Source organism: Sprattus sprattus, assembly GCF_963457725.1.
Source record: "Sprattus sprattus genome assembly, chromosome: 8".
Lineage (NCBI taxonomy): Eukaryota > Metazoa > Chordata > Actinopteri > Clupeiformes > Clupeidae > Sprattus > Sprattus sprattus.
The window spans coordinates 2,322,317-2,349,365 of record NC_137927.1 but is presented as its reverse complement, the minus strand read 5'-3'; the positions used below and the strand labels follow the sequence as shown (position 1 = coordinate 2,349,365).

The 27,049-nt window shown below is 39.4% G+C and overlaps 1 protein-coding gene across 1 annotated transcript; it reads left to right on the top strand.

The window, feature by feature from the left end:
• Nucleotides 1-400: 400 nt before the first annotated feature.
• Nucleotides 401-26,837, top strand: LOC308369680 (ribonuclease-like 3; the record flags this gene model as incomplete). The annotated part of the gene is given in 5 exon segments (XM_080844187.1): nt 401-465; nt 1,692-1,775; nt 14,123-14,350; nt 14,352-14,542; nt 26,728-26,837. Coding segments are annotated over 5 exon segments (678 nt in total).
• Nucleotides 26,838-27,049: the final 212 nt, after the last annotated feature.

The window sequence follows — 27,049 nt, the reverse complement described above, 5'->3', positions numbered from 1 at the left end:
TAAGTCACCTTTTTTCTCTAAAAACTAGAGTGGAAACTCTAGCTAGGCTGGCCGGCCTCTGACTAGCCTACTAGCTTGGTTTGCTAGCCTGCAAGACAAACTTCTAAATGTCTAACCTAGTTAGGCATATACAATGAAACTTGTTAGTGCGAGTGTGTGGCCTTGGTAGATGTACACTAGAACGCCTCAGCAATAATACAATGGCAGTAAAAGGAATGTAGTAAAAAAGTGTTTTATTAAAATTAAATCTAAAGACACTAAAATTGAATCTAGCTTTGGAGGTGCTCAGACTTTGTACAAAGAAACATTGTACATATTTTGGAAGTTTTCTTTTTAACTAAACATTCTGGGACACCTCAGTCAAAGGTGTAAACATTCTGGGACACCACAGTCAAAGACAATGGCCAGGGTGATTTACAAGTCTTTGGGCAATCCAGAAGTCGCTGCCTCGCCGATGGAAAGGCTGTGGGCCAGATCAGCTCCAGAAGAGGGCAAGGGTGATTTTCCGTGTTTTTTGTAGGAAATGAATTACATTGCATGACCGTGTAGCTATTTGTCTCTGTTTGGTTACCGACTTTCAACCCTTTTTAGGGTGATTGTGTATTTTCCGTGTTTTTTTGTAGGAAATAAATGACATTGCTTGACTGTGTAGCTATTTGTCTCTGATTTGTTACCGACTTTCAACCCTGCTTTGTTACCGACTTTCAACCATGAGAATGAGTGGCTACGTATAGTAGAATGAGTGGCTACAAATAGTTAACTATTAAGGATAACTGTATGTGTAGCTACTTGTCTCTGTTTTGTTACCGACTTTCAACCCTGTTTTGTTACCGACTTTCAACCACAAGAATTAGTAAGATCAGTGTTTTTGTCTCTGTTTTGTTACCGACTTTCAACCACGAGAATGAGTAAGATCTTTAATAAGAGTCTCAACAACGTTTATCTTGACTTGTTACCGACTTTCAACCACGAGAATGAGTAAGATCTGTGTTTTTGTCTCTGTTTTGTTACCGACTTTCAACCACAAGAATGTGTAAGATCTTTAATAAGAGGCTTAACAACGTTCATTGTGACTAGTAGGCAAGAGTCTCAACAACGTTTATCGTGACTTGTTACCGACTTTCAACCTCGAGAATGAGTAAGATCTGTGTTTTTGTCTCCGTTTTGTTACCGACTTTCAACCACGAGAATGAGTAAGATCTTTAATTAGAGTTTTTACAACGTTTATCGTGACTAGTAGGCTCTATCGTAAGTAGTAGGCTATGTCCGTTCGCGCCCCTGCCTCTAAGTGATGCAATGCGCCTCGAGCGCGTCTCACTCACCAGATTAAGCGACTCACCCAAACGAGTTGCTGCAATTCGCGTACTAGCTCTTACCTGGTCACACTCCCTATTTAACCTGCTGGCCTCATAGGAGATGAATCAGAGACACCATTCAACAGGTCACAGTTTTACATTTAGGATTATGTATTTTTATTTATATCTTACTTTCTCACCGAAAACTGCTGGAGCTATACCCCCGTTCATCAGATCTGAGAGAAATTACATGAATGAAATTATAAGTTGATCCTTCATGTATTTAGCAGACACTATTCTCCAAAGTTTTTTTGTATCTTTGCCATTGAGAAAACAGCTGGATCTCTGTAGTCTCAGTAATCTCATTATGACTAATATTTCATGTGTGCTTTGCAGATTTACCCTGGAGAATGAAGCACAAAGTACCGCCTCAACGCCTCTGGACACCAACAGTCAATCTGAGTTAACTAAGACAGAACTGTCAGTGCCTAAGACTGCACAGTGCCTTGCCCATGCAGGCATAGTTTCATTTCTGCCCATTAATGTTTGTTCTCTAACTCAATCCTCCGAGATTTGTGTGAAACAGTGCTGTAAACATGTGTAGTCCCTCAGTGCTTGAAAGTGTTGACAAGCTGTACAGCTGTATTCCCACACTGAACATCATCATACACTGCGATAAACCACACAATCTAGTGAAAACAATTACTGCTGAACCCATGTTGGCGGACTGTAATATGACAATTCTGTGTCAATGTTGTGTATTTCCAAAAGGTCCTGAAATGATGAGAATTTTGTATTTCAGTTTACAGGAATTTACTGAAAACATACATATTAAATTCTTCACATGGTGAGATTTCTGTACAATGCCTGACAAAAGTCATGTCACTTATCCAAGTTGTAGGAACAACAGATAATAACTTGACTTGTAGTTGATCAATTGGAATCAGAAATGGCTCATAAGAAAGGCAAAGGCCTCTAGATTATGCTTATTATACCAACATAAAGTTGTGTATCATTAATTGAGTTTTATCATGTAATAAGGACAGACAGGTCAGATTGGGTTTGGACAAAAGTCTTGTCGCATACACAAAAATATTTTTTTTAATTTTGAATTTTACTTTGATAACACAAGAATGCTACAATAGCATCAGAGCATAAAGTCATGGTGCCCTGGGGGAAAAAAACAATATCATATATGACTCAGATGAGCTTGGAGGACTGCATCCATACTGCATCCACTTTGATGTGGAGGCCGAAATATGAGAAGAAGCGCCATCCTGCTGAAGAATTTGCCGTCTCCTGTTGTAAAGGTTGCCTAAAATTCACCTTGTTACATGGCACATAATATGAGATTATTATTTATTGTAATCTGTTTTCTCATGTGTATCCCGCCATGTATGAGAGTTTGTAGTCAGCTGACCTGAGGAACGTGGGTTTCGGGGTCATGGGGCTCTTATTGCACTTTCTTTAAAAGGGCAAGAGGGACGTGACGCGAGAGGACTGTCGCTGTTTACCTGAGTATAGGTGGAGAGTGGAGGCGAATGCGCTCAGAGGACCCAATTGTTTGGAATTTACCCTGCCTTTCCGGTGTTGTACCCGATTCAGCACCCCCGTCAGAATATGCACCCCCTTGACGCACCACTCGCAGTTCGCCTAAACAAACGCAGGGAAAAATACTATACTACGATTTCATTTGTGAAAGAGATGGAAGAGAAGAACACAAGTGATTACAGTCCTTAGAACTGTTCTAAAGAGTACAAACAACCGATGTTTTTCTTCCAAAAACCTCGGATAATAGCGAACGCAAAAGAACACCTTTTTGTTCTGTGGAAATATATAGCCTACCCCAGCCATGACTACAAAATGAATTAATGTAATTTTGAATGAGCAAGTTGAATGAATTTGACACGGTGTTTCACAAGACTAAATAACGAAATGCAGTTTAGTATCTAACAGGAAGTGCAAATAAGCAGAAAGTGCAGAATATGTGCATATGAATGGCAGTGGTATATACATAATGAGATAGTATAAGATACAGTATGATACAGTACTCTGATTACTCATACTGGTCCCATGTCTGTACTCTGAAAAGCATTTGTGCTTTTCAGAGTACAGACATGGGACTAGTATGAGTAAGCAGAGTGAGTTTCATGCATGTGCCTATCAGTCTCAGATAGAAGTCACGTTGGCGACATCTCCGATGTTTGCATCCTTTTTAATATTAAAATATGTCCGACCCATTCAATATGAGTCCTTTGAGTTAGTCTTTCACTCAACCGGATACGAGTCCGACCCATTTCACCTGAGTCATTTGAGTAAGTCACGATGCTGCAGAAGTTGTAAAATGCTGAGAATGCTCCCATTATGACAGTCCTGTTAGCAGGGCAAGATATTTCATTGGCCCTCTGCTTGTCCCTCGCAGATGTGCAAACAAACCCGATTTCTCTCTCTCTGTCTCTCTCTGTCACTCTCTGTCTCTCTCTCTCTCTCTCTCTCTCTCTCTCTCTCTCTCGATATATATATATATATATATATATTATGGCATGCCGTTCAGGAAATTAACATTTGAATATATATATACAAAAGTCTGAATATATATACAAAACTCTGAATATATATACAAAAGTCTGAATATATATACAAAACTCTGAATATATATTCAAAAGACTGGATATATATATACAAAAGTCTGAATATATATACAAAACTCTGAATATATATACAAAAGTCTGAATATATATATACAAAAGTCTGAATATATATACAAAACTCTGAATATATATATACAAAAGTCTGAATATATATACAAAAGTCTGAATATATATACAAAACGAAGTCTGAATATATATACAAAACAAAGTCTGAATATATATACAAAACGAAGTCTGAATATATATACAAAACTCTATATATATACACAGTCTCATAGTTTTATTAACATGAAGGTACTTCAAAGATGATTTTATTTTTAGTGGTTTTTTTTTCTTCACCTGTTATAATTACTGTTTCAGCTTGTAAAAAAGGAAAAAGATGCTATATATACAAAGATGGGGCAGGTATGAGCAATATTCAGTGTTTATACAGTACTGATTATATGTACATATTATATGTATATATATATATTTTTACTATACATCATTCCTGTTTGCACACTTGTATGTGTGTGTGTGTGTGTGAGAGAGAAAGAGAGAGGGAGAGACAGATTGAGAGAGACCACACAAAAATAATGTATTTTTGTCTTCATTTGCAACTAATGCGGCTAAGCTCTTTATCTTTTAATAATGGCCAAATGTATCAGCATGTGCTTGTCCATTACAGCTTTGTGATTTCAGACATAAAAGGTATTGTATTATAAATTATGCCTGTATGTACTGGTGTACATCAAAGAGTGTGTCCCTTCCACTGATTCCTGGTCTGAGATATTAGTGTCTGAAAGTCAGTCATGTTACTTCACCCTTTTCTACACAGTTGGTAAAATACCAGCAAGTGATGCAAAGGCTGTGTAATCCGGAGCAATGTCTCACATTCAACTATATGCCAACTGGTTTGATTACTCCAGACTTGAATGTTGGATCCTTAATGAGCAAATGGTCTAACAGACGATTCAAAGGGTAATGTTCTGGTGCGGGTAAATCACAGAAATATTTAATTCTGGTCAAATGCTACTCGGTCCACCTCTATCTCTTTCTCTTTCTCTCTTTCTCTCTCCATATATTTCAATCACAGGGGAAAAAAAGCGCTGTGGGACAACAGGAATACAGGGCGAGAAGAAGAAGGAAAATATATATATATATGGGGGAGTAGCCTGGCATGAGGAAAAGGCACCTGATGAAGACGAAGCAAAGCTCTGGGCTTAAAGCATATGATCATATGATACATACAGTGCACATAACTGTGAAGCCACATCAATGGAGAACAGGGGAATAAAGACCACTTTGGTATAGGAAGCAAGGAATGTGTGAAGCGTCGTTGTCAGAGCCCTTGGTCCCTCCGAGACAAGGGCTGACCCACAGGCACATGGTCTAGTTCATTAAAATATGCTCCTTTCCTTTCCTCCCTGTCTGTGCTGTGCACTCGCACAAAGCCCCTGAGTGCATTCGCCTTGATATTTTGTCTCAGATAATTACAGTTTTTGCATTGCCTGGTGGTAGCTAATTTTTCATTAGTCTTCAATGCAACACCCCTGTGTCTCCCCTTTCTCCCTCTGTCTGTCTCCCCCTCTCTCTCTTTCTCTTTATCTCTTTCTCTGTTTCCCCCTCTCTGTCTTTCTCTCTTCCTCCCTCTCTGTTCCCCCCTTTCTCTCTTTCTGTCTTTCTGTTCCCCCCTCTCTTTTTTTTTCTTTTTCGCCCTCTCCCTATCTCTCTTTCTCTTTATCCCTCGCTCTGTTCCCCCATCTCTCTCTCTTCATGTCTCTCTTTCTTACTCTCTATGCCCCCTCTCTTTCCCTCTCTCTCCCTCTCTATATTTCCCCCTGTTCCTCTCTCTGTCTATCATTCCCTCTACTATCTTTCCTAATCTGTGCTTGTTGATCCTTGACCAGCGAGTGCTTTTCTTCCTTTACCTTAAGGATAATACACACAAGGCTGTTAAAAGAGGTTGGAAGGGTGAAAGTAAGCTGAATGTCATAATAGCTTATTTCTGCATGAATAGACTGTTTTAATTGTGCAGTATTTCCTTATTCATTGAAGTGAAACTTTTTGCTTTGTAATGTTCTGATGACTGTGTCCACCGTTTAGTCTGACAGGCTGAAGTACAATGTCAAATGTTAAGAGGTTAATGGGAGAGCTATTAGGGAATGGAATAAAGAACACTTGCAGAAATGCTTCTTTCTAAATCTAATGACTTGAAAAGGGAAAAAAAAACACTTGCTGTAATAATGGTGTGCGGCCAAATTATATGTAAATGCAGAGACCAAACAAAGCCACCCTGACATATGGCTCTGTCCAGATAGAAGCTAATCTTGGAAGCATTCTTGCACAGATCTCTCAGACCAGATGTGTGTATGTCTTTATGTGTGTGTGTGTGTGTGTGTGTGTGTGTGCGTCATTTACACATTTTTTAGGGGGCAATTATTCTTCTGAAATCCAGGGGCATTTAAAACAAAATTGGGGGCACTTTTTGAAATGACATTTAACCTTTGTTCAAAATAATAAACATACTTATTTAGGCTTACAGTATATGAGCAATGGCAATAACAAGGCTATAAGGTAGTAGTCTACAAATTCAAAGTGTTTTCTTAGATGTATTGAACAAAAAACAAACAGAAAAACATAAATCAGACAATCATATTCAATTTAATTATTTCTTTGTGATTATTTAATGTTATTATTAAAAAAAATTTAAACAACTATTAACAACATAGTACAGCAAGCAAGCCTTTGTAGCTAACGTACTTTCAGGGCTAGCTAACGTTAGCTAACTCATTTCAAAAATGAGTATTACTAGTTATCATTCACCGTAGGCGATGGCGTGTTTCTTGGCGCCTGGTGACGAAAGGCCATGAATGTCAGCAGAATAATTTGCCTGTGCAAGATTAACAATGACTTTGGCAACTCGTTGGATGCCTTGAAAAAAAAATAGATCTTTTTCTCGTCGTCATCATCCTCCACCCCAATCCAATCTAGCTTCAATTTTCCAATGGTCGCTGGGTGCGTAAATGTTATCTTTTGGAACCTGAGACTGTGTTTGCTGATCCTCATTTTTCCTCACACTCACAAGTCACAGGTCTGATTAAGAAGTGCTCCATTTATAATTTTTGTTACGTTCGGTTCTTCACGCACACTGTTAGATTCAGTTAAATACCTAGGTTTCAGTTTACATAATATAATCTCATTTGCGTCATGGCAAGGCCCATTCTGTGAATATACATCTAGGTCTCACAGACGGAACGTCAGCCCTGCTTCCTTAACATCTGGTTCCCTGACCATTTGATGTCTGGCTGAGACATCAAGATAAATCCTGTCTTTTGTCCAGGGCCAGGAAGGACAGCTGGAGATCAATGGTTGTATGGGATGTCCCTGAGCCAGGACCCCAGACAAACACTTAATTAAATTAGACCAAATTAGTTAATACCTCCTACTTTCATTTATGGACACACCTTTCATTTCTTGTTATTGTTTACATGTTAATTCTATACAATAAGAGTCACAAACTTTTGTAATGAGAAGAAGAAGAAGCAAGGAGACCGACTCCTCAGCATGCAGTCGTGCCTTGTGCATGCTTGTGTTGTATGGAGCTGACCGTGGCATGTGATTGAATAAACACATTCTTTCGCTAAGCCGTCTTCTACAAGTCTGTTATTCTGAACATGCTAACTTGAACCAAGCATGGGCATCCGACAATTTTGCCGGAGGACAGCACAAGGTTTCATTCACACGCAACATCAGTCAAGGCGAAAATCAAAAACATTTTATGGCAACTGGACTGGGTCATATAGGCCACAATGTTTTTCATTAAAGTTCATTCAATTATTATTAGAGGAAATGATGGGGGCATTTTTGCCCCTCTCCTTGTGATTTGCAAAATTATATTTCTTAGAGGCAGTTTTTTCCTTTACCCCCGCGTGTATTTCAGATGCTGGTGTGCGTGTGTGTTACGTAATGGCCCTGAGTGACATCATTAAAACTTGTATCAAATAGGGGCTCCACCTGGGCCTTTCAAAACCCCACATTCGAGCAACTTCACTGGCAATGACTGGGAATGACAAGAACTATCAGGCAATGTCAGAGGGAGCAGTCTCTCTTGCAAACACACTCACACACACACGTCTCTCCTGCATACACACACAAACACACACACACACACACGTCTCTCCTGCACACACACACACACACACACACACACACACACACACACACACACACACGTCTCTTCTGCACACACACGTTTCCTTGCCATTATAGTCAGTCTTTTCTTCTTCTATCTCTGTCTCTGCTCAGTTCTATTGCAAATCTCTCTCTCTTTCTCTCTGTATCTCTCCTTGGGAGTCTCTCTCTCTTTCTGTCACTTCTCCCTTCTCTTCAATATGATGGTATGAATTTAATCACTGTGTGACAGTACACAGATGGTATGAATTAAATCACTCCGTGACAGTACACAGTGGAAAAGATAAAAACAGTGCCGTAAAAAAAAGAATAGAAGGAACAATTAGTGTCTGTGGCTATTAGAGCCTGCCCTGTCAGCACATAGGGGAAATGTGAGATCGCTAATGGCTTATGCAATTAGGCCAGACAATGTTTCCTTGTCAATACTCCCTTGGGGTAACTCTTATTTTCATAGGCAGGCGTGCCGGTTGGTGCCGGGTGCCGTCTGACAGAAAAAGCAGCCCCTTTTTCTATTTCTCTTTATAGCTCTTCAGGAAAAGACTCTCATAGTGGAAGGTTTTAATGAGGTGAGGCTAGGGGCTTCCTTTTGAAATATTCAAACAGTTTGTTTGTCGACAGTGTATCTCCTGAAACTGTCTTTTGCATAATGCTGCTTTTTTAGACCACTTATTCCTCTTCTTCTTACTGCAAAAGAGAACAATGTGAGGCACAATTGACAGCAGTTTACTGCCAATGGCTGCTGAGACTAAAATGACATTAACAATATAATTACTTTATGAGTGGTGAGACTGATCTGTCATTTGGACTAGTAGAGAACTGTGTTGCTTTACACAATAGCCTATAATGATGTTGAATTGAATGAAATGTTAAAAAGTTGCAACAAGCTGCCATCTTTAAATTTGTAATAGGCCTATTTCAAACATGATAGTATCCTCTGCATAGACTCAAGGAGATGAATAGTCTATGGCTGAATACTATTATTATATATTATGTGATTTGCATTATTTTAAAGATTCAGTATATCAATCCATACCATATTTGTATGTATATATCTTCCTTTGGATGAGAGCAGCTGTCAAATTAATAATTGGGTGGGTAAGAAGTTTAACTCAATTAGTGTAAGCCTGAGTATTCTTATCCATTCCAAAATAATTCTGAACACATCATACTCTCTTTTCGAAGAACTATTCTTTCTATCTGCAATAAAACGGACAATAAACTGGAAAACTCAAATCAGCTCTCTCATAATTCTCCAAACACAACACAAGCAGGTTAATTAAAAAGTAAAATCTAGAAGTCTGTTGTTTAAAGACACCACTGAATCTCATAGCGCTGAATCATTTACCGATACCAGCAGCTAGCCAATACCCAGATGGTAGCTGTGAGGGTGAGGAATGCGAGGGCAGGGCTACCTGTGTTGAGATAATGAGAGAACCTTGGAATACAATCCGTCTGGACTAATACGACATTTTGAGTTGCTTCAAGGAACACGCACCTGCCATTGTCGACTAAATGAATCTCTCATTACTCTCCTTGCATTGGTGGATACAGTATGTCTCAGGGGTGTGCATGCTGTTTTGTAAATGAAGCTCCTGAGCAAGATGTTGAGATGATAGCAGTATTAGCTCTCTTTGGCATCACCTGTATCCATTTACAGTAGTTTTTCTCTGTCTTGTTTGAGCAGTTTCTTCATTTTCCTCTGTAATTGAGGTCTAGGGAATAGTTTGTCTTTTACTTGCCTTAGGCTCTGAGACTTTAGTTACAGTAGCAAATATCAGTGGTGTTCCAGGGAGGATGGCAGTACATTCCTTCACTGTCTTGCATGAGCTTTTACCGGTACAAATGGGACTTCTATATTTTGATAATCTTCAGTAGATTTTTTAAAGTTTTGGTTCTGTGCTGTTTAACTACCTCTGACTGCATAGCGCATTGTATACATACACATACAGAAGCACAAACACACACACAGTCTGTCTTTTGCAACCATATTTGTTGTGATTCTTTTTTATGATAATGCATAAAAATGCGCTGGTAGTGTGTGGTATTTTGGTGTGTCCTCACCTAAAGAAGAAAAAAAGTATTGAAGGGTGACATCTAGTGGTCACTGAAATACTAACATACATTGTAGGCAGTAATATTTACACACTTAGTGCATCTGAGGTGACTGACTGACCTTTTTTATCAAACTGAACACAAATAGAGAGAACAGGCCTTAACTGAACCCACTGACCCTTGAACCTTTATAGTATAAATTCAACTGGATATGTATTTAAATATTCAAAAGCACATTACTTTATTTTTATTTCATGAAGCAAGGTGAAGCTACATCAAACCAGGAAGTGAGGATGTGTCTGCAAACCCTTAGTCTATTTTTATATATAACTATATATAAACCTATTTTATTTCCTTTCGTCACAATATGGTGCTAGAGGTCGTTGCTGCCCTCAGTTTGTTTGTCTCCTCAGTGTTGCTTGCAGCCGTAGCTGGTTGGGGTGTTTACTCTACTAGGGATCTCTGCATGCAAAGTTCACATTCTTTGCAAAAGAAGTCGAGTGCAAACCCAGTGCACACAGTCTAGAAACAGGAGTGAAGGACACTGCTGACTATTTGAGACCAAAAATAGGAAAGAATAAGGCCCAATCTCAATACTTCCCCTTATCTTCCCCCTTACCCTTGAAATTGCGCGTTCATGTGAGAGCTAGTGGTGTCTCAATACCCAATTTGATAAAGATTAAGGGATAAGATTGAGGGCTGTGTACCCCTTATTTTTAAGATTATCTGAGAGCTCACTTGCTCCTCCAAGGGCTATCCCAGAGCACATAGCGAAACCAGTTCGGGAATTTTCAAAAAAACATGGCTGCTTGAAGCAAGGAGTATTTTACATGAATAAAGCTATCTACACAACTTTTTATATGTTTATAATGACTCGGTTTGATCTGAAATATGCTACACGTACGATGCATAGTATTGTAGGTCTTAACTGAAGCTTTCAAATGGTAGTTTTAGGGTACAATTAGCGCGTATACCACCACTCCATTGGCTTATATGGTAGCTTGCCAGCTAGATGCTACATACACTACATGTAAGTATTTTTGGCTTATAATTAATTTAAAAATGACGACAGTCTTGTTTCGTGCTCTACACAGTTGTATACATACAGCCGCGGAAAAAATTAAGAGACCACTTCAAAATTATCAGTTTCTCTGGTTTTACTATTTATTGGTATGTGTTAAAGTAAAATGTACATTTTTGTTTTATTCTATAACCTACTGGCAACATTCCTACCAAATTTCAAATAAAAATATTGTCATTTAGATCATTTATTTGCAGAAAAATGACAATTGGTCAAAATAGCAAAAAAGATGCAGTGTCTTCAGATCTCGAATAATGCAAAGAAAACAAGCTCATATTCATTTTTAAACTACACAATACTAATGCTTACACTTAGGAAGAGTTCAGAAATCAATATTTGGTGGAATAACCTTGATTTAAAATCACAACTTTCATGTGTCTTGGCATGCTCTCCACCAGTCTTTCACATTGCCGTTGGGTGACTTTATGCTACTCCTGGCGCAAGAATTCAAGCAGCTCGGCTTCTTTTCATGGCTTGTGATCATCCATCTTCCTCTTGATCACATTTCAGAGGTTTTTTTATGGGATTCAGGTCTCGAAATTGGGCTGGCCATGACAGGGTCCTGATCTGGTGGTACTCCATCCACACCTTTACTGGCCTGGCTGTGTGGCATGGAGCATTGCCCTGCTGGAAAAAACATTTCTCAGAGTTGGGGAACATTGTCAGAGCTAAAGGAAGCAAGTTTTTCTTCCGGGACAACGTTGTACTTTGCCTGGCTGAGGTTTGTAAAAGACCATAAGGATTGAAAAAAGCGGACTGGAGGGTCTTCTAGTTCGTCTTCTCTGATGAGTCCAATTTTCAGCTTTGCCCAACACATGGTCGTCTGATGGTTAGACGGAGACCTGGAGAGACCTACAAGCCAGAGAGTCTTGCACCTACTGTGAAATCGGACTCATCAGAGAAGACGAACTTAGAAGAACCTCCAGTCCGCTTTTTCAATCCTTATGGTCTTTTACAAACCTCAGCCAGGCAAAGTACAACGTTGTCTCGGAAGAAAAACTTGCTTCCTTTTGCTCTGACAATGTTCCCCAACTCTGAGAAGTGTTTTTTTCCAGCAGGGCAATGCTCCATGCCACACAGCCAGGCCAGTAAAGGTGTGGATGGAGTACCACCAGATCAGGACCCTGTCATGGCCAGCCCAATTTCGAGACCTGAATCCCATAAAAAAACCTCTGAAATGTGATCAAGAGGAAGATGGATGGTCACAAGCCATGAAAAGAAGCCGAGCTGCTTGAATTCTTGCGCCAGGAGTAGCATAAAGTCACCCAACGGCAATGTGAAAGACTGGTGGAGAGCATGCCAAGACACATGAAAGTTGTGATTTTAAATCAAGGTTATTCCACCAAATATTGATTTCTGAACTCTTCCTAAGTGTAAGCATTAGTATTGTGTAGTTTAAAAATGAATACGAGCTTGTTTTCTTTGCATTATTCGAGATCTGAAGACACTGCATCATTTTTGCTATTTTGACCAATTGTCATTTTTCTGCAAATAAATGATCTAAATGACAATATTTTTATTTGAAATTTGGTAGGAATGTTGCCAGTAGGTTATAGAATAAAACAAAAATGTACATTTTACTTTAACACATACCAATAAATAGTAAAACCAGAGAAACTGATAATTTTGAAGTGGTCTCTTAATTTTTTCCGCGGCTGTATATATTTGCAACCATGTTCTTCATTGAAACTTTTTTTAAATCGCTAGTTTCATAGCTCATACAGTCACGCATGACGTACCCGAAACCGAGTGGCGTCTCATTTCATAGGGGAAAGTTTTCAGCCCTTGGCCCTTACACTTGCAAGTGCTAGGGTTAAGACAAAGACAAAGACAAAGCAAAAGGGGCAAGGGGAAGAATTCGAGATTCGGCCTAAAGAGTTTGTCTAGTGGACTTCAGTTACTTTCCATTAAAGCCCCATTATGCAACAATTATACTTCAGGATTAGGTTTAGGATAAGCAGTTTAACCTTAAAATAACAGCTTAAAAAAAATTGGGGCGCTACAATGACTTTTAATATGGAGAATCGCCTCCGTGCCATTGCCATGCCAGGGTCCAGAGGCATATAACTGCGTTCTGTAGTTTTGCCTGCCGCAGCCCGCCGGCCTGACTTGTTTACTTTCTGCCGATCTAGTAAGTAGCTTATTTGCCGTCTTGCTTTGTCTTGTGTTGCACTTGCTTGATGTTTGACTGTGTAAGGACAGTCGTTGAGTAACTAGTTTGTCATAATGTCAAAGTCAGCACATTTCAAGAGATTTCGTTAGTTTTAGCTGCTAGCATGCCGTTAGCGAATAGCTATTGATCCGTTGTGCTGCTTTAATAACTGAAAGGCATCACAAAGAGGACATCAACAGCTCAGATCCATCACCACCTTAAGGTACAGTGTGTGTGTGAGTGTGTGTTTTTGTTCCTTTTCAGTTGAAGAATCATCTTAGGGCTGATTTTTGTTCCCATTTCAAACACAGAATTCAAAGTCTTATTTCATGTTGTGTGATGTTATTGTGTTATATATACCACATCCATGTTGTGTGATGTTATTGTGTTATTAATACTCAAATACATGTTGTGTCATGTTATTGTGTTATAAATGGTCAACAACAACAAGTTCGGTGGTGCAGCAGCCTGACCTTTGGCAAATGGACATCGGTTCACAAAGTTTGTCTCAAGGTTTTCTACACAAGGTTTTTCTTTGCCACTGTCACCTGTGACCTTACTCTATAGGGTTCAGGCCTTGGGTCCTGTAAAGTGCCTTGAGATAGTGTTAATTCCGAAATTATCCTAAAACGTTAATTAACAATGAAGACTGAATCTGAAGCTGAACTGAATTGAAGTGCTGTATCGCTCTTGATTTCTTTTAGCCTCCACAATGAAGGCCCAGCAGTTTGTGTTTTCTCCTGTGCGTCACCCTGCGTGCTCACAGCCAGTCTGCGGAGGTCAGCCAACGCTACCAGAAGTTTGTCACCCAGCACATCAATGGCAACATGAACGAGTACATCTGCGAACGGGAAATCCGCGGGCGCAAGATCCCCCACACCAACAGCAACAACTGCAAAGAGAGGAACACCTTCATCCAGGCTTCCGCGCAGCTTGTCAAGCTGTGTGGACGCAGGGACAAATTACAGTGGCAATCTGTTCAAGAGCAACCAGCCCTTCCCCATCGTCACCTGCACACACCGCAGCGGAGCACGCCACCCCAGGTCCGAGTACCGTGGCCACAAGAGCACACGCTACATCGCCATCGCCTGCGAGGGGGGCTGGCCAGTTCACTACGAGGACGACGACCTGGTCATATGTATTTTCTTTCATGTTCCCATACTACTTAATTATAACTCTGTTCAGATTAAAATACAATATTAAATTGTTAAAAGTAGAATTAATTCCTGAGGCAGAGATAACATCAGTTATTTTTGACCTCACCAAATGTTCAAATAAGTAACATTAATTACAATACAAAACATTAATAAAGTCTGGTCTGCAACATTTGCATTTGTAAATGTGTAGTATATTAATAAATGTTAGTTTGTGATTAAGTTAATAGGTTCTCCCACCCATTTTTAAATTCAGTTGTTAGTGGACCCTGGATCTAATAATTAGGGGGAAAACACAGACACTAGGGCTACGTTCATATTAGATTGCTAACTGATGTTTGCTAATGGAACATTATGAAAAGAGTATTTTTAGTGATGAATTATATTTCTAAATATTATTATTTATTTGAATACTTTTAGTGTAATCTGACCTATAGTGCACATAGATGTGCATAGATGTCTAGGGGTTAGATCAAACACTACATTCAACAGCAGCCAAAAATAGACTCGATGAACTGCTGCATGCTCGGCTTCCAATTTGAACTGGACATGTGGTTGTGGTTTCTGTGTGTGTGTGTGTGTGTGTGTGTGTGTGGAGGTGGATAGAGGTGTGTCTAAATGCATTGCTTTTGACCTGCCTAGCTTACCCGAAACACATACACACATACACACACACAAACAGACACACACACATTTTTATTCTCTGTCTGACACAGTGATCATTTAGTATGACATGCTCTTTATGGTTGACCACAGATCATTACGTTTACGGTGCTTATGATAAAAAAAAAAAAGTGCAATGATTCAAACACCACCGACGAACATGGATGTGAGTGTAAGAAATGTCTATTTTTCAAAAGTCTTTGTTCTACATTGCGGTTCTGCAAATGGTTTCTAGTTTTTAGAGTATATACGGACAGGGCCTTGATGTTTTCATCTTGGAAAAGAATATGACTGATAAGAAATGACAAGATAATCCTATTGGTATCAGACATGTCTTTGAATCATTATTGATGGTATTTTTCTTGCTGTGTTTGCTTTCAGGTCAAAGAAATGGAAACACACTAATTCCTGTTATATTCTGTCTTGGTGAAGCACTGATCTTATCTGTAATACTGAACATCTACTATTTCTACAGCACGAGATATGGAAATATAATCGAAAATTGCCACCGTAAGTGAAACAAAAGCTTGCCCGTGTGTAGTTAATTAAACAAAATAAGATGACTGGGTGCACATCTTCAGCATAAAAAAACATTAGTGACATTAGACAACAATTAAACTGATTTTAGACAATCACCTGTGCTGTCACTGAAACCACTGATCTCTGCTGCACTGGGCCACATTGTGACTTGTGTCACCCACTTTTGTGCTCTTGGGTTCGCTTGTGTCACCCACTTCTGTGCTCTTGGGTTCGCTGGTTTTGCACATTCATTTCTTGGTTTTGCAAATGGCAAAAAAAATATTAAAAAAAAGGACAGACAGACAGACAGACAGACAGACCAAATATGAACTCTGCTTTTCAATTGCACATCTTTAAGTGAAACCTAATTTGTAAGCTAGGAACTCTGCATTTCAATTGCAGTGAAAATGTATGGTTCCTTAGTTTGTAAATTGTATAACATGTAATCCTTCATTGTTGTCATTATCAAAGCAATGTTACCTCATATAATATTTCAGCTTTTATGAACACCTATACAATCCTCCACCTAATCATCAATCCTCCACCTAATCATCAAGCCTCCACCTAATCATCAATCCTTCACCGATGTTTGCATGAAACGCCACATGTAGAGCTTACGCTGAGCGTTGCTTCAGGTTAATAAAACATATAGTAAATCCGTAGTTGAAGGGTACCAATATTAGGATTGTAAAACACATTCATAAGCATATGATAATCAATGTTTGTGTGCATCGAATAACAAGTTAAAAAAGCAGCATATGGGTGTTGATGAAGAGCATTAAACAGTGAATATTTGCAAGATGTTTAAAGGAAATTGTATTGTACAGGCACAAGGGATGTTCATGTTATGGTAAATTGTGTGTAATGATATACCCACAACATGAGTAGTTCTTGCTAATATATTTCCCCTTGTCTGTACTGTGTGACTTATACTAATACATATCTTTTTTCATTTTGCAAGAAGTGATGTGAAATCTCAAAAACATACATGAATAGTTTTGTATAGCACCTTACATGGATGTGTAATACAATTCATCAATTACCAATCATCAAACCGAAGACTTTCTGACTTTTAGGACGTTGTTTTCAACCAGTGGATGCGGAGGCCGGTGAAGAGTCCAGTGATGAGCAGGATGACCAGGTATTACCATTCAAATACCCTTGCATTCTTACATAGGTGGTGGGCTGGACCCCCGAATTGTGAATTTAATACTTACCGTCCAGCTGTGAAGCCCATTTTTAAAGGATGGATTCATAAAAATACATCAAACTGTATTTGCTTTGTTTCCACCTTCGTTTCGTGCACATTTGGCGAACATATCGTTGTAAAGTCTCTGTTTTTTGATCGGGCGAATGTTCAGGGCAACTATTTGAGACCGTGCGTTTCAATGAGAACAAGACGTAAGCAACCTCGGGTGTCGCTGTCTGGAGAAATAATTATTGCTGAACCTTACTAAATACTCTTCTCTCCAGGGGAGATTGCAACTGGAGTGACATATTTTAGATAAGGCACATTATCTGTAATGTGTAATACATTATTACTGAATGTTAAAACACCATTTTCTCTACTTTAAGTCTTGGAGTAGGTGATGTTGCCTCATCTTTGCGTTTCCAATCATTTTCTATGGTTAAAAAGTCAATGACTTTCTTAATGTATGATAATGCAAATTAAGTTCCCATTTAATAAATAAATTCATTTTGTCGAGTGAGTAGTACAATTTTCAAATATAAGTTGGTCAAAGTTCCTGCAGTGTGCCCATTCATGGCTGAACCTGCAACCCTGCAAAGAGGGGGAAGTGGCCAGAAATGCCCTAGAGGATTTAAATCTTGAAGAAGACCAGGAATTGCCAGCTAGTATTGCAATAAGATACCACCGCAAATGCTACATGCTGTTCACCAATGAAGCACACATTGAAAGAGCACGAAAGGGAAAGAAAAGGCAGCCAAGGACAGTGAAGGTTTGTACTCAGAGTATGATTTCCTTTTCGCCTGTATTATATGAGGTCTGTGTACCCAACAGGGTTTGAGCAAGTAACTCAAGACATTGACATGACAGAGATATGGTGTAGATGAAACTCCTTCATTACTGAGACATTAAGGTCCATGGCTTCCACACTGACACCTGCTTGAACCTCTTCAGTGATGTGTGAAATATTTAAGGCCAAACGCCCTCGACAGGCTGGTGCCACATAACCTTAATAGAAGTGACCCCTGAATAAAGCAAGGCACAGACAGTGATGACTGTTATTGGATTTTATTCAGATAATTTCCAAGATACAATAAATGAACATTATTAAAAAAGAAACAGTATCTCGAAACCAATGTCTTACAAAGGGAACATGCAGTATTCCTTCCTTGTGTGACGTTGATTTGCAAGTAAATAAAAGAACAGTCCACTGGCTATATGACAATAAGTCAAATTAAGCCAGTTTAACAAGATGTGGCTTTTCATGGCCACAGGTCCACTGGCTCTGCTTGATCACCTCAGGGTGGAGGTTTCTGGATTTCCCCACTCAGCTGCAATGTTTTTGTTCCTGAACGTAAAGGACTTCGTTAAAATATACTATAATATAGCAGGGGGATTACAACAGGGGTGAGGAACAATTCATTTTAAATGTCATTTCAATTTTTTTTATAAAGCCCCAAGGGCCGTACTATGGATACAAAAGGATTTTCCGCCAGCACTTTAGGCCTATATTGAACGTGGTCACCTTTACAACAGACCCCATCTTCACTAGATCCCCTGAAAATAACTTCGTTGTATTGCAACTGCAATTTCAAACATTGCTTTACAAACCATGTCATATTACATGTGAAACTGCATCACAGTAAATGCATTATATTGGCATGAGTTTGCTGTCTAAATGTTGTCTGTGTTGCCATGTGGTTTACTCCCAGCTGGTTGCCTCATATGCATGAAAAAAAATAAACAATTAAAATATGAAAAAGCCTACCGAGAGGAAGTGGCATATATTGCACCAGTCAGATGGACGAGGGATCTGATGGATGTCATGTGGGGTCTTGTAGCCTAAGATGCTACCTTTAGAGATATTATTTGACATAAGTTAGTTCACAGAAGTGCTACGCAGTTGTCAATGTTTAAATTGTATGACTGTTGTAATTAAGCTCGTCGTTTGGACTAACGGGAGGAGAGACTTTGTCGGAGAAAATTGTTCAGTAGACGCCTATGGCCATGTTCATATGAGGAGAGGGGATCTCGCTTCACGTCTATTGTAATCAATGTTTCACACCCTATACTGACGAAATTAACAACATGTAGCCTTAAACAGGTTTCATTTATGACAAGAAAAATAGTCATGTGTTGAAATATCCACTCGAAGTTAAACAATTCTTACCTCAAAGCTGTATCTCAGCTATTTTCCAGGGGCAGATGAAGTCGATGTGCATTTCCTGGTGTGACGATGCGTCACCGAGAAACGCAATTGGTTGAAATACCCCAATCCGCGGTTTTGATTGGACGTCACGCCGGAAAACTTTGATGATATTTTTGAGAACTTAATCGTAAAATACTATTAAAATGTGCAACTTCCCGCGTTGGAAACAAACGGCTATATGTTTCTTATTATCTGGTTCAGCTTCCTTCAAAAAATTAGCTTCACAGCTGCAGGGTAACTATCAACTCGAGAACTAAGCAAGATAGACGGTCTCAGCCCACTGACTATACAGTAATAAGGATGATAATGGTTGATATATAATGAAACAGAAATTAGGTACTCAGTGTTTCCCACACATTGACGAGACTATGGCGCACCGCCATAGTCTAATTTCGGCCGCCATAGTCTCTGCGTGCACATGAAGTTTTTTTTTTTTTTGCTCAGACGAAGTTCGTGTCGCTCTCATTGGGATTGCATGAGAGCACGAAGTTCGGCTGTCTGCCTGCGACTGTGCCGAAAACAAAACACTGTTGAGATATGTTAGTGTTTCCCCTACCCCCCAACGGCACCCCCCCTGAAAGGTCAAGTTAACTTCGCTCAATTTAATTTTCTTTAAAGCGCCAGATCACAACGGAGTTAAGTCAGTTAAGGATACCTTTCCTATAGAACAGGTCTATACTCTATAGCTTGTTATTTTATTAAACACAATAAATAGCTTTGTGTTATTTATCTTATTTGCACAACGGCATGTCATTTTTGTCACTAGATGATCGCGCGTTTACAATTGTCCTCTGCGGACTTCTGTCCGGATGCGCACACGTTACTTTCTGTTTGAAGATAAGATAGCAGTTAGTAGTTGCCTTGCCGGCCATCTAAAATGCATATTTTGCTCGCAATATATTTGGAAATACAGTCAAAAAGCTGTCCGATTTGAATGGGGGTATTTATTAATGTATATTTTGTCATCACTCGATCTTGAGAGAGGTCTTCAAGTAACGTTAATGTTCCAAAGTGAAACATTCTAATGTGTGCACCCAGTTTCAGGAAGTTACTAGCCAGACTAGCGGTAGTTAGCTACTGAAAGAATGCCATGGATCCAGCAAAGCGTAGAGCTAAACGAATGTATGAATATGAACACCGGGCCTTCTTGCCTGAATGGGAGGAATTAATATGCTTAATATGCAGACGTCACGGTCGCATTTTAAAGCCTTGAACTTGGATGCTAACATAGCCCAGGAGTTCCTAAAAGCAGAGCTGGGCAAGCACAAGGTACATTCTTTGATACATCAGTCAAACTCGGCTAAGTACTCTGAAATGGTCACGTTGGCATCGTATCAGGTGTCATGGAATATTGCTCGATCAAAAAAGTAATATAGTGAGGGAGAGTTTGAAAATTGAACAGAGGATATCTGACATTAACTATAATGAGCACCTTTAGACCATTATAGTCTTCAATATGTTTATTTTTGTGCCATATTTTAAATCTACATTTGTTAATTTCTCTTCCTAAAACAAAGGGAGGCAACTGCTGGTATCAAGCTCTTCTCCAGGCACAGTCTGTTTCTCTGCTTTGTTTTGATCAGTCATTGCAGAGAAGGAGGCCTCACATTAATATGTGGAGGCAAAGTGTAGTAGCTGTTCCTAAGCTTTCTCTCCCGGGTCAGGGTGCTCTTGCTTCACACAAATCCCAAACAAAATCTCAGCAGATGTCTTCAATATGTTTATATTTGTGCCATATTTTAAATCTCAATTTGTTAATTTATCTTCCTAAAACCCACTAGAGGACACTATTTAAAAGGTTATTTTTAAAAAAAAAAAATCTTATGGGGGAGCATGCCCCAGACCCCCCTAGTTTTGTTGGGTCACAGGAAAAATAATAGGTTTTATGTAGGGGCTTATCCCCCCCAAAAGTGGGAAGCTCCCGCGAAATCAGGAATTTTAGGCCGAAAAAACATCCCCCCCCTCAAAGTGGTAAACCGGTAAACATGCGCCCACCGCACGTCCCCCCCACCCCCGGACATGTGCGCCCCCCCCCCCCCCCCCCCCCCCCATAGTCTCCAAAATTTCTGTGGGAAACACTGAGGTACTACATACTATTTTCTGTTAGCATTTTTAAACAATGCACAGTTCCCTTATGCAGACTCCTTCTGCATGTAACTCTAGATACAAAATGCAGTCCCCTTAGAAAATGTTTGAAAAATGTCATCGAGGCTCCTTTTGCATGTAACTGTAGATACAAAATGAAGATGTGCAGTACTCCCCCCTGAACTTCCCCAACCACAACGCACAACTAGAGGAGAATAAAAAGAACGAGCAAAGATCAGGTGAGCATATATTCTGATGTAAAACATTTTTGATGGTAATAACATGTGCAGCAGGCTATTTTAATTAACAGATGGATTATTACACATTCTGACCTTCGTTATACTGACTAGCATAAATAAATAACTGTTGATAATAAACAGAAACAGAAAACATTCATGATGGCTACTCATTATCTGCTGCCCCATAGAATTGGCAGCAGGTTTATTACTCTCTTTCTTTTGTCTTGCTCTATTATAATCACTGTACTTTTTGATTGACGGTAGATTTTCGTTACTTCAGCCCCCACCACTCAACCGCCTCCAAACACTTATGATAATGAATGTGTAGTTTCTATTACACCTTACATAGTGATAATGAATGTGTCATACAATTCGCCAATTACCAAACATATGCAAACAACTGTCAACATCACACAAGAGAGCTTGTAATGCGTTCAAACTAAAGTCTTTCTGACTTTGAGGACATTTTTCTCAATCAGGGGATGCAGAGGCTGGTGAAGAGTCCGGTGATGAGCAGGATTATCAGGTATTACCAGTTCAAATACCCTTACATTTCTACAGTATTAAGGATTAAATGAGGTACTTCATACTGTTTTCTGTAAGCATTTTTGAACAATGCACAGTTCCCATAGAAAATGTTGGAAAAAATGCCATTGAGACCTATTCTGCATGTAACTTTAGATACAAAAAGAAGATGTGCAGTACTCCTCCCTCAACTTCCCCAACCACAACGTACAACTAGAGGAGAAGAAGAAGAATGAGCAAAGATCAGGTGACAAGAACTCAAGAGAGGAAGACAGCATATATTCTGATGTAAAACATTTTGGATGGGAATAACATGTGCAGCAGGCTATTTTAATTAACATATGTATTATTAGGGCTCAGATACACATACGCGTTTTTGTAAAAACGCGACGCTAGGAAATGCATTGATTCCTATGGTACGGGGCGCTTTGCGTGAAAGCGCGCCGTACCATAGGAATCAATGTATGTCCTTGCGTCGCGTTTTTACAAAAACGCGTATGTGTATCTGAGCCCTTACACATTCTGACCTTCGTTATACTGACTAGCATAAATAAGTAACTGTTGATAATAAACAGAAACAGAAAACATTCATGATTGCTACTCATTATCTGCTATCATGGAATTGGATGCATGTTCATTAGGGCCAATAGTTTTCCGCGTCAAAAAAAAGCAAATTCCGTGTCACGTTTTTGGTAATTCCGTGATTCCGCGTCAAAAAAATAAAAACAGCTGTTGCGTGCGTGCAGCGCACAGTTAAGATACTGTCGAGTTCAGTTTGTCGCTAAGTAGTTGACCATACTGTGCCTTATACATTTCCAATGCTTAAATCATCATTGTTCGACCTGTATGTGAGGCATTATGTGCATACTTAATGAAAGTAAGGGTTTTCACGAAGTTGCTTCTGTAATAGATTGTGTATTAAATACCAAATTTTGAGCTACCTGCTTGTGCTATTAGTAGTGATTAGCATGATGCTAAGCGGAGATTTAGCTATGTTCTGTTCTTATGTTGATACGCTGTAATAAAGATGGGTTCAATCCTGTTAAGATTTCGACTGGATGAGATATGAATGAGATCCATGTTGCCTACTGGAATGTCCACTATTATATGTATCTAGTAATATTAGTTGTGTAATTGTTATTGTGTAGCAATAACTAATGGTAATGTAATTCAGTGCAGTGCTAATTAGTCCCCATAAATTAGACTGCTTGGTAACTCAGTGAATAATACGTGCCCTTCTTAGATTGTTGTTTGACAGCCATCAACACAACAGAAGACTTAACGTTTTTAGTTTTTAATGCGATTGGGAAGATGAGCAAATGAACGTGAAGACCGTTGAAAAGGGGGGCGTGACCGGAGCAGAGTTCAGCGCAGACGTGACATTTTCTGACAGCTTTTGTTCTTTAATTAATGTTTGTTCATTGTTGCGATCGTTGTTGTGTTTATTTGAAAGAAATTCAGTCTTACAGGGTAAAATACAGGGGGTTTTGGGCGATTTTGATGCACAAAATTATGTTTCCGTTTAAAAAGTTGCAATTCCGTTTTCAGTGGTCCATTCCGTTTCAGATGGTCCATTCCGCGTATTCCGTCCGTTTTCCGTTTTCGCGGAAAACTATTGGCCCTAGTTCATTACTCCCTTTCTTTTGTCTTGCTCTATTATTATTACTGTACTTTTTGATTGACAGTAGATGTCTGTTACTTCAGCCTCCTCCACTCAACCCCCTTCACACACACACCCCTCCCACCCCCACCGCTTCCCCCAACTCTCTCCCATTCAATATCACTGTATGACTATTTCTCTGAATCAATGTTTCCCCCTGTGCCTTTGACTGCTGTCTCACAACATTTTGTCATTGCCAGAAGAGGGCAGCATGACCCTATATTTAAGCACAAGGCCTTTAACAATAAGTGGCAAGCTGTAAATTACAAGACTCTAAAGCTCTAAAGACTATGCATAGGGCCCACAGTATATCATAGAACCAAGGGCGTAACTTTGGGTCTACCATTGGGGGGGTTAAACTCGCGGCATATTTATTTATTTAATCAATCATCTTCTTGTGTAAAAGGTAACATGCCAATTTGCCGTTCCTGTATTAGAAATACATTGCGATACCTTTACTGATTTTGGCTTCTTTTTGACTTTATGCCATAATGACACAGTAGTAAAATTCAGTGTTTAAGCATTAGTCAGCAGTGGCAGCTTCCACTTAATTGATTTTGTGTGTGTCTATCTTATGAAAAAAAACACGCAAGAACTTAAAGATTAATCAATTGCATCACTGTATTATTGACACCTACATCCAGCAAATTCACACAATTCAATACAAATGCACAATTCAATAAACATATTGTCGTGTGTGTACAGTACAGGAGTGCACGCTCAAAAGGAGTGGTGTAACCTCTGAACTAGCCCATAGGAGCTAGCTGTCAATGGATGAAGTAAATTAAGTAAATTAATGCATTCCCCCCAAAAAATGTATGTGTGACTGTATGGGAGCAAACAGCAATTTGGTCTCTGTACTCACATTGCATTTTACCCACCCGTAACCGAGTATGTTTGAGGCAGTGGGTTCTAGAATCTTAGTTTGAGGACGTCTATCGCTGCCATTACAACGTAGCCTATTAGGCCGTATGGTGAACCCTGTTATCGTTTCATCCCGCTCCACAGACGGCGAACTACACAATCTTTAGCTCATAAAAAAGAACGAGTCGTGCTGAGCTACCAAAAAAAAGTTCGCCGCTTACTTTCGTGTCGATTGTCGATACGTCTATGTTTTATGCAGAACTAGAGCCTTCGCAGCGTAATAAGATTTTGGTCGCGGGTGGTGGCACGGTTCGACACGTGATCGTTCTACACCAACGAGGTAGCTGCACTGATCTCAAAAAGAAACGTTAAATTGCTCGAGCGTCAATTATCGCGGACCCAAACCATTATGATGCGCTATCCAGTTTCTTTTTGAGATCAAACATGAACAAAATACCTAATGTAGTGAGGGAGTGCACTATAAAACAAACCATTCAAACTAAATATTTACAACATTAACAATGATTTAAACTTGAAGTCTCTGTGAAAAACTGTGAAGAAGCAAATGTCTGCCCAAACACCAGACAACTGAGAATTTCATGTGAAACTACACAGCTGATTGGAAGAGGGCAGCTGATTTCCGATGACAAAATTGGGAACCACCAACCACACCAACATGCAGCACATAGCAAGAAAGAGGGGACAATAGAAAAGAAAAAAAACACACAACGACAACTATACAAACACTGACTAAAGTAGGAAAACTGCACCTATGTATCTGTAACAATGACATTATTAAGAATGCTCATTGACAATAATTTGTTGCAATTAATGTTATTACGTTAACAAGCTGATTTTTCTATTTTCACAAGGAAGTCAAACCTTAACAGTGGCATTTGCAGCGTTCCAATTCTTCGCAGCTGTTGATCGTTTGCTGGATCGTGGCATCTAAGATCACATCAAAAAACCTTACAATGTAACACACCACATTTTGAAGAGGTTGGGTGTTGGCACAAGATTCATTTTGTTGTCACCATGGAATGTTCATAAGAACACACAAACAAGGCACGAACAGGAATTCTTCTTTTGTTTAACTTTAATAGCTTGGGTTTAGTATATGTTTGTTTGTCTGTGTGGTGTAAAACAAAACAAATATACCAACTATTAAAGTTTGTATCACAAGAGGAATTAGTTACTCTGTAGTCTCAGTTACACTAGGACAGCTTGGAAATACTGTGACTTGCTTAACCCATTTCTGCCTAAAACGCCTGCTAAAAACGCCTGTTAAATCCTATGCTATTCTATGAGAAAGTACCTCATTTCCTGAGGGTTTTCTGAGAAAACAGTAAGAATTGTCAACGTCTACAAAAACCTTAATATCTAAGCCTCTGTAGCACTTAGAAACATGAAATAAGATGCATTGTGAAGGTAAGAACTGCAGGTTTTATTAAAACCTGCTCCCTGAACACACAAACAACAATAACATTTGTAAAAAACTCTCAAACACACAAAAACAATATAAATCAATGATATAAAATACAATAAATACAATTTTCAAGTATGCAAACATTATGAGGGAGGGGAAGAGGGGGAGGGAGGGGGAAAGAGAAATGGGGAGGGAGGAGAGGAGAGGGATGGAGACATCCTGGGGTGGAGCTGGCCTCGCAGTTCACATGGAGCATGAAGCCATGGCGGGGTCAACGTTATCCTGGAGATGGAGATATCTGTAAAAACGTATGGCAAAGCATTCAATCATTGTATTATTATGAGACCCACCCTCTCAGCTGGTGCTAAGACAATGGCCTACTAGACTGTCTATAGGGTATAGGGGTTATAGGTGTTCATATGCCAATTGTTCAGGTCTCTTTGAGGCACAGACAGGGAGTACACATTCAAGTTGGATACACAATAAAGCTACACTAACAGAATAGTATATTTCCAGTTCCATCAATGTTATTTATAGTATTTATTTATTCATAATTGTATTACTATTCATTATGATGTATTATGCTATACAGTTCTCCACGTTATTTTTCTTATCTAAAATCTTTGGACAAAAACGTCTGCTAAATGTAAATGCTATTTATTCATTATGCCATTATTGTATCTGTTACGTGGCCCTCTTTTTCCATCCCTAGTTTGGCTTTCACTGGTCTTAATTGTAACCACTAATTGTTGCCCTGATTGCGCTCTGCTTCCTCTAGTGTGGTTGTGTGCAGGTGTGCCCATGGGAAGGAGTGCCCTCATTGGCCGAGCCGTGGATAAAAGTTCCAGCCTCCAATCTCCACTCTCTCTGCTCTGCGCTCTCATGCTGCACGTCGCGTTCTAAGAAGCTCTTGGCAAAACTCGAATTACTCTGCCCTTAGCGCATAATCATTATTGTCTTGTTAGATAACCTTGACTTTTGTAATTGGTGGCGAGGTGGTGATTATATTCTTTCAACTTTGAGCACGACACAGGCTTTAGTTAAGGAGTCAGGAAGCTTGCGGAAGATTCACGTGTTTTCATTTCGAGGAGGTAAGAAAGTTTCTGGATTTTAAA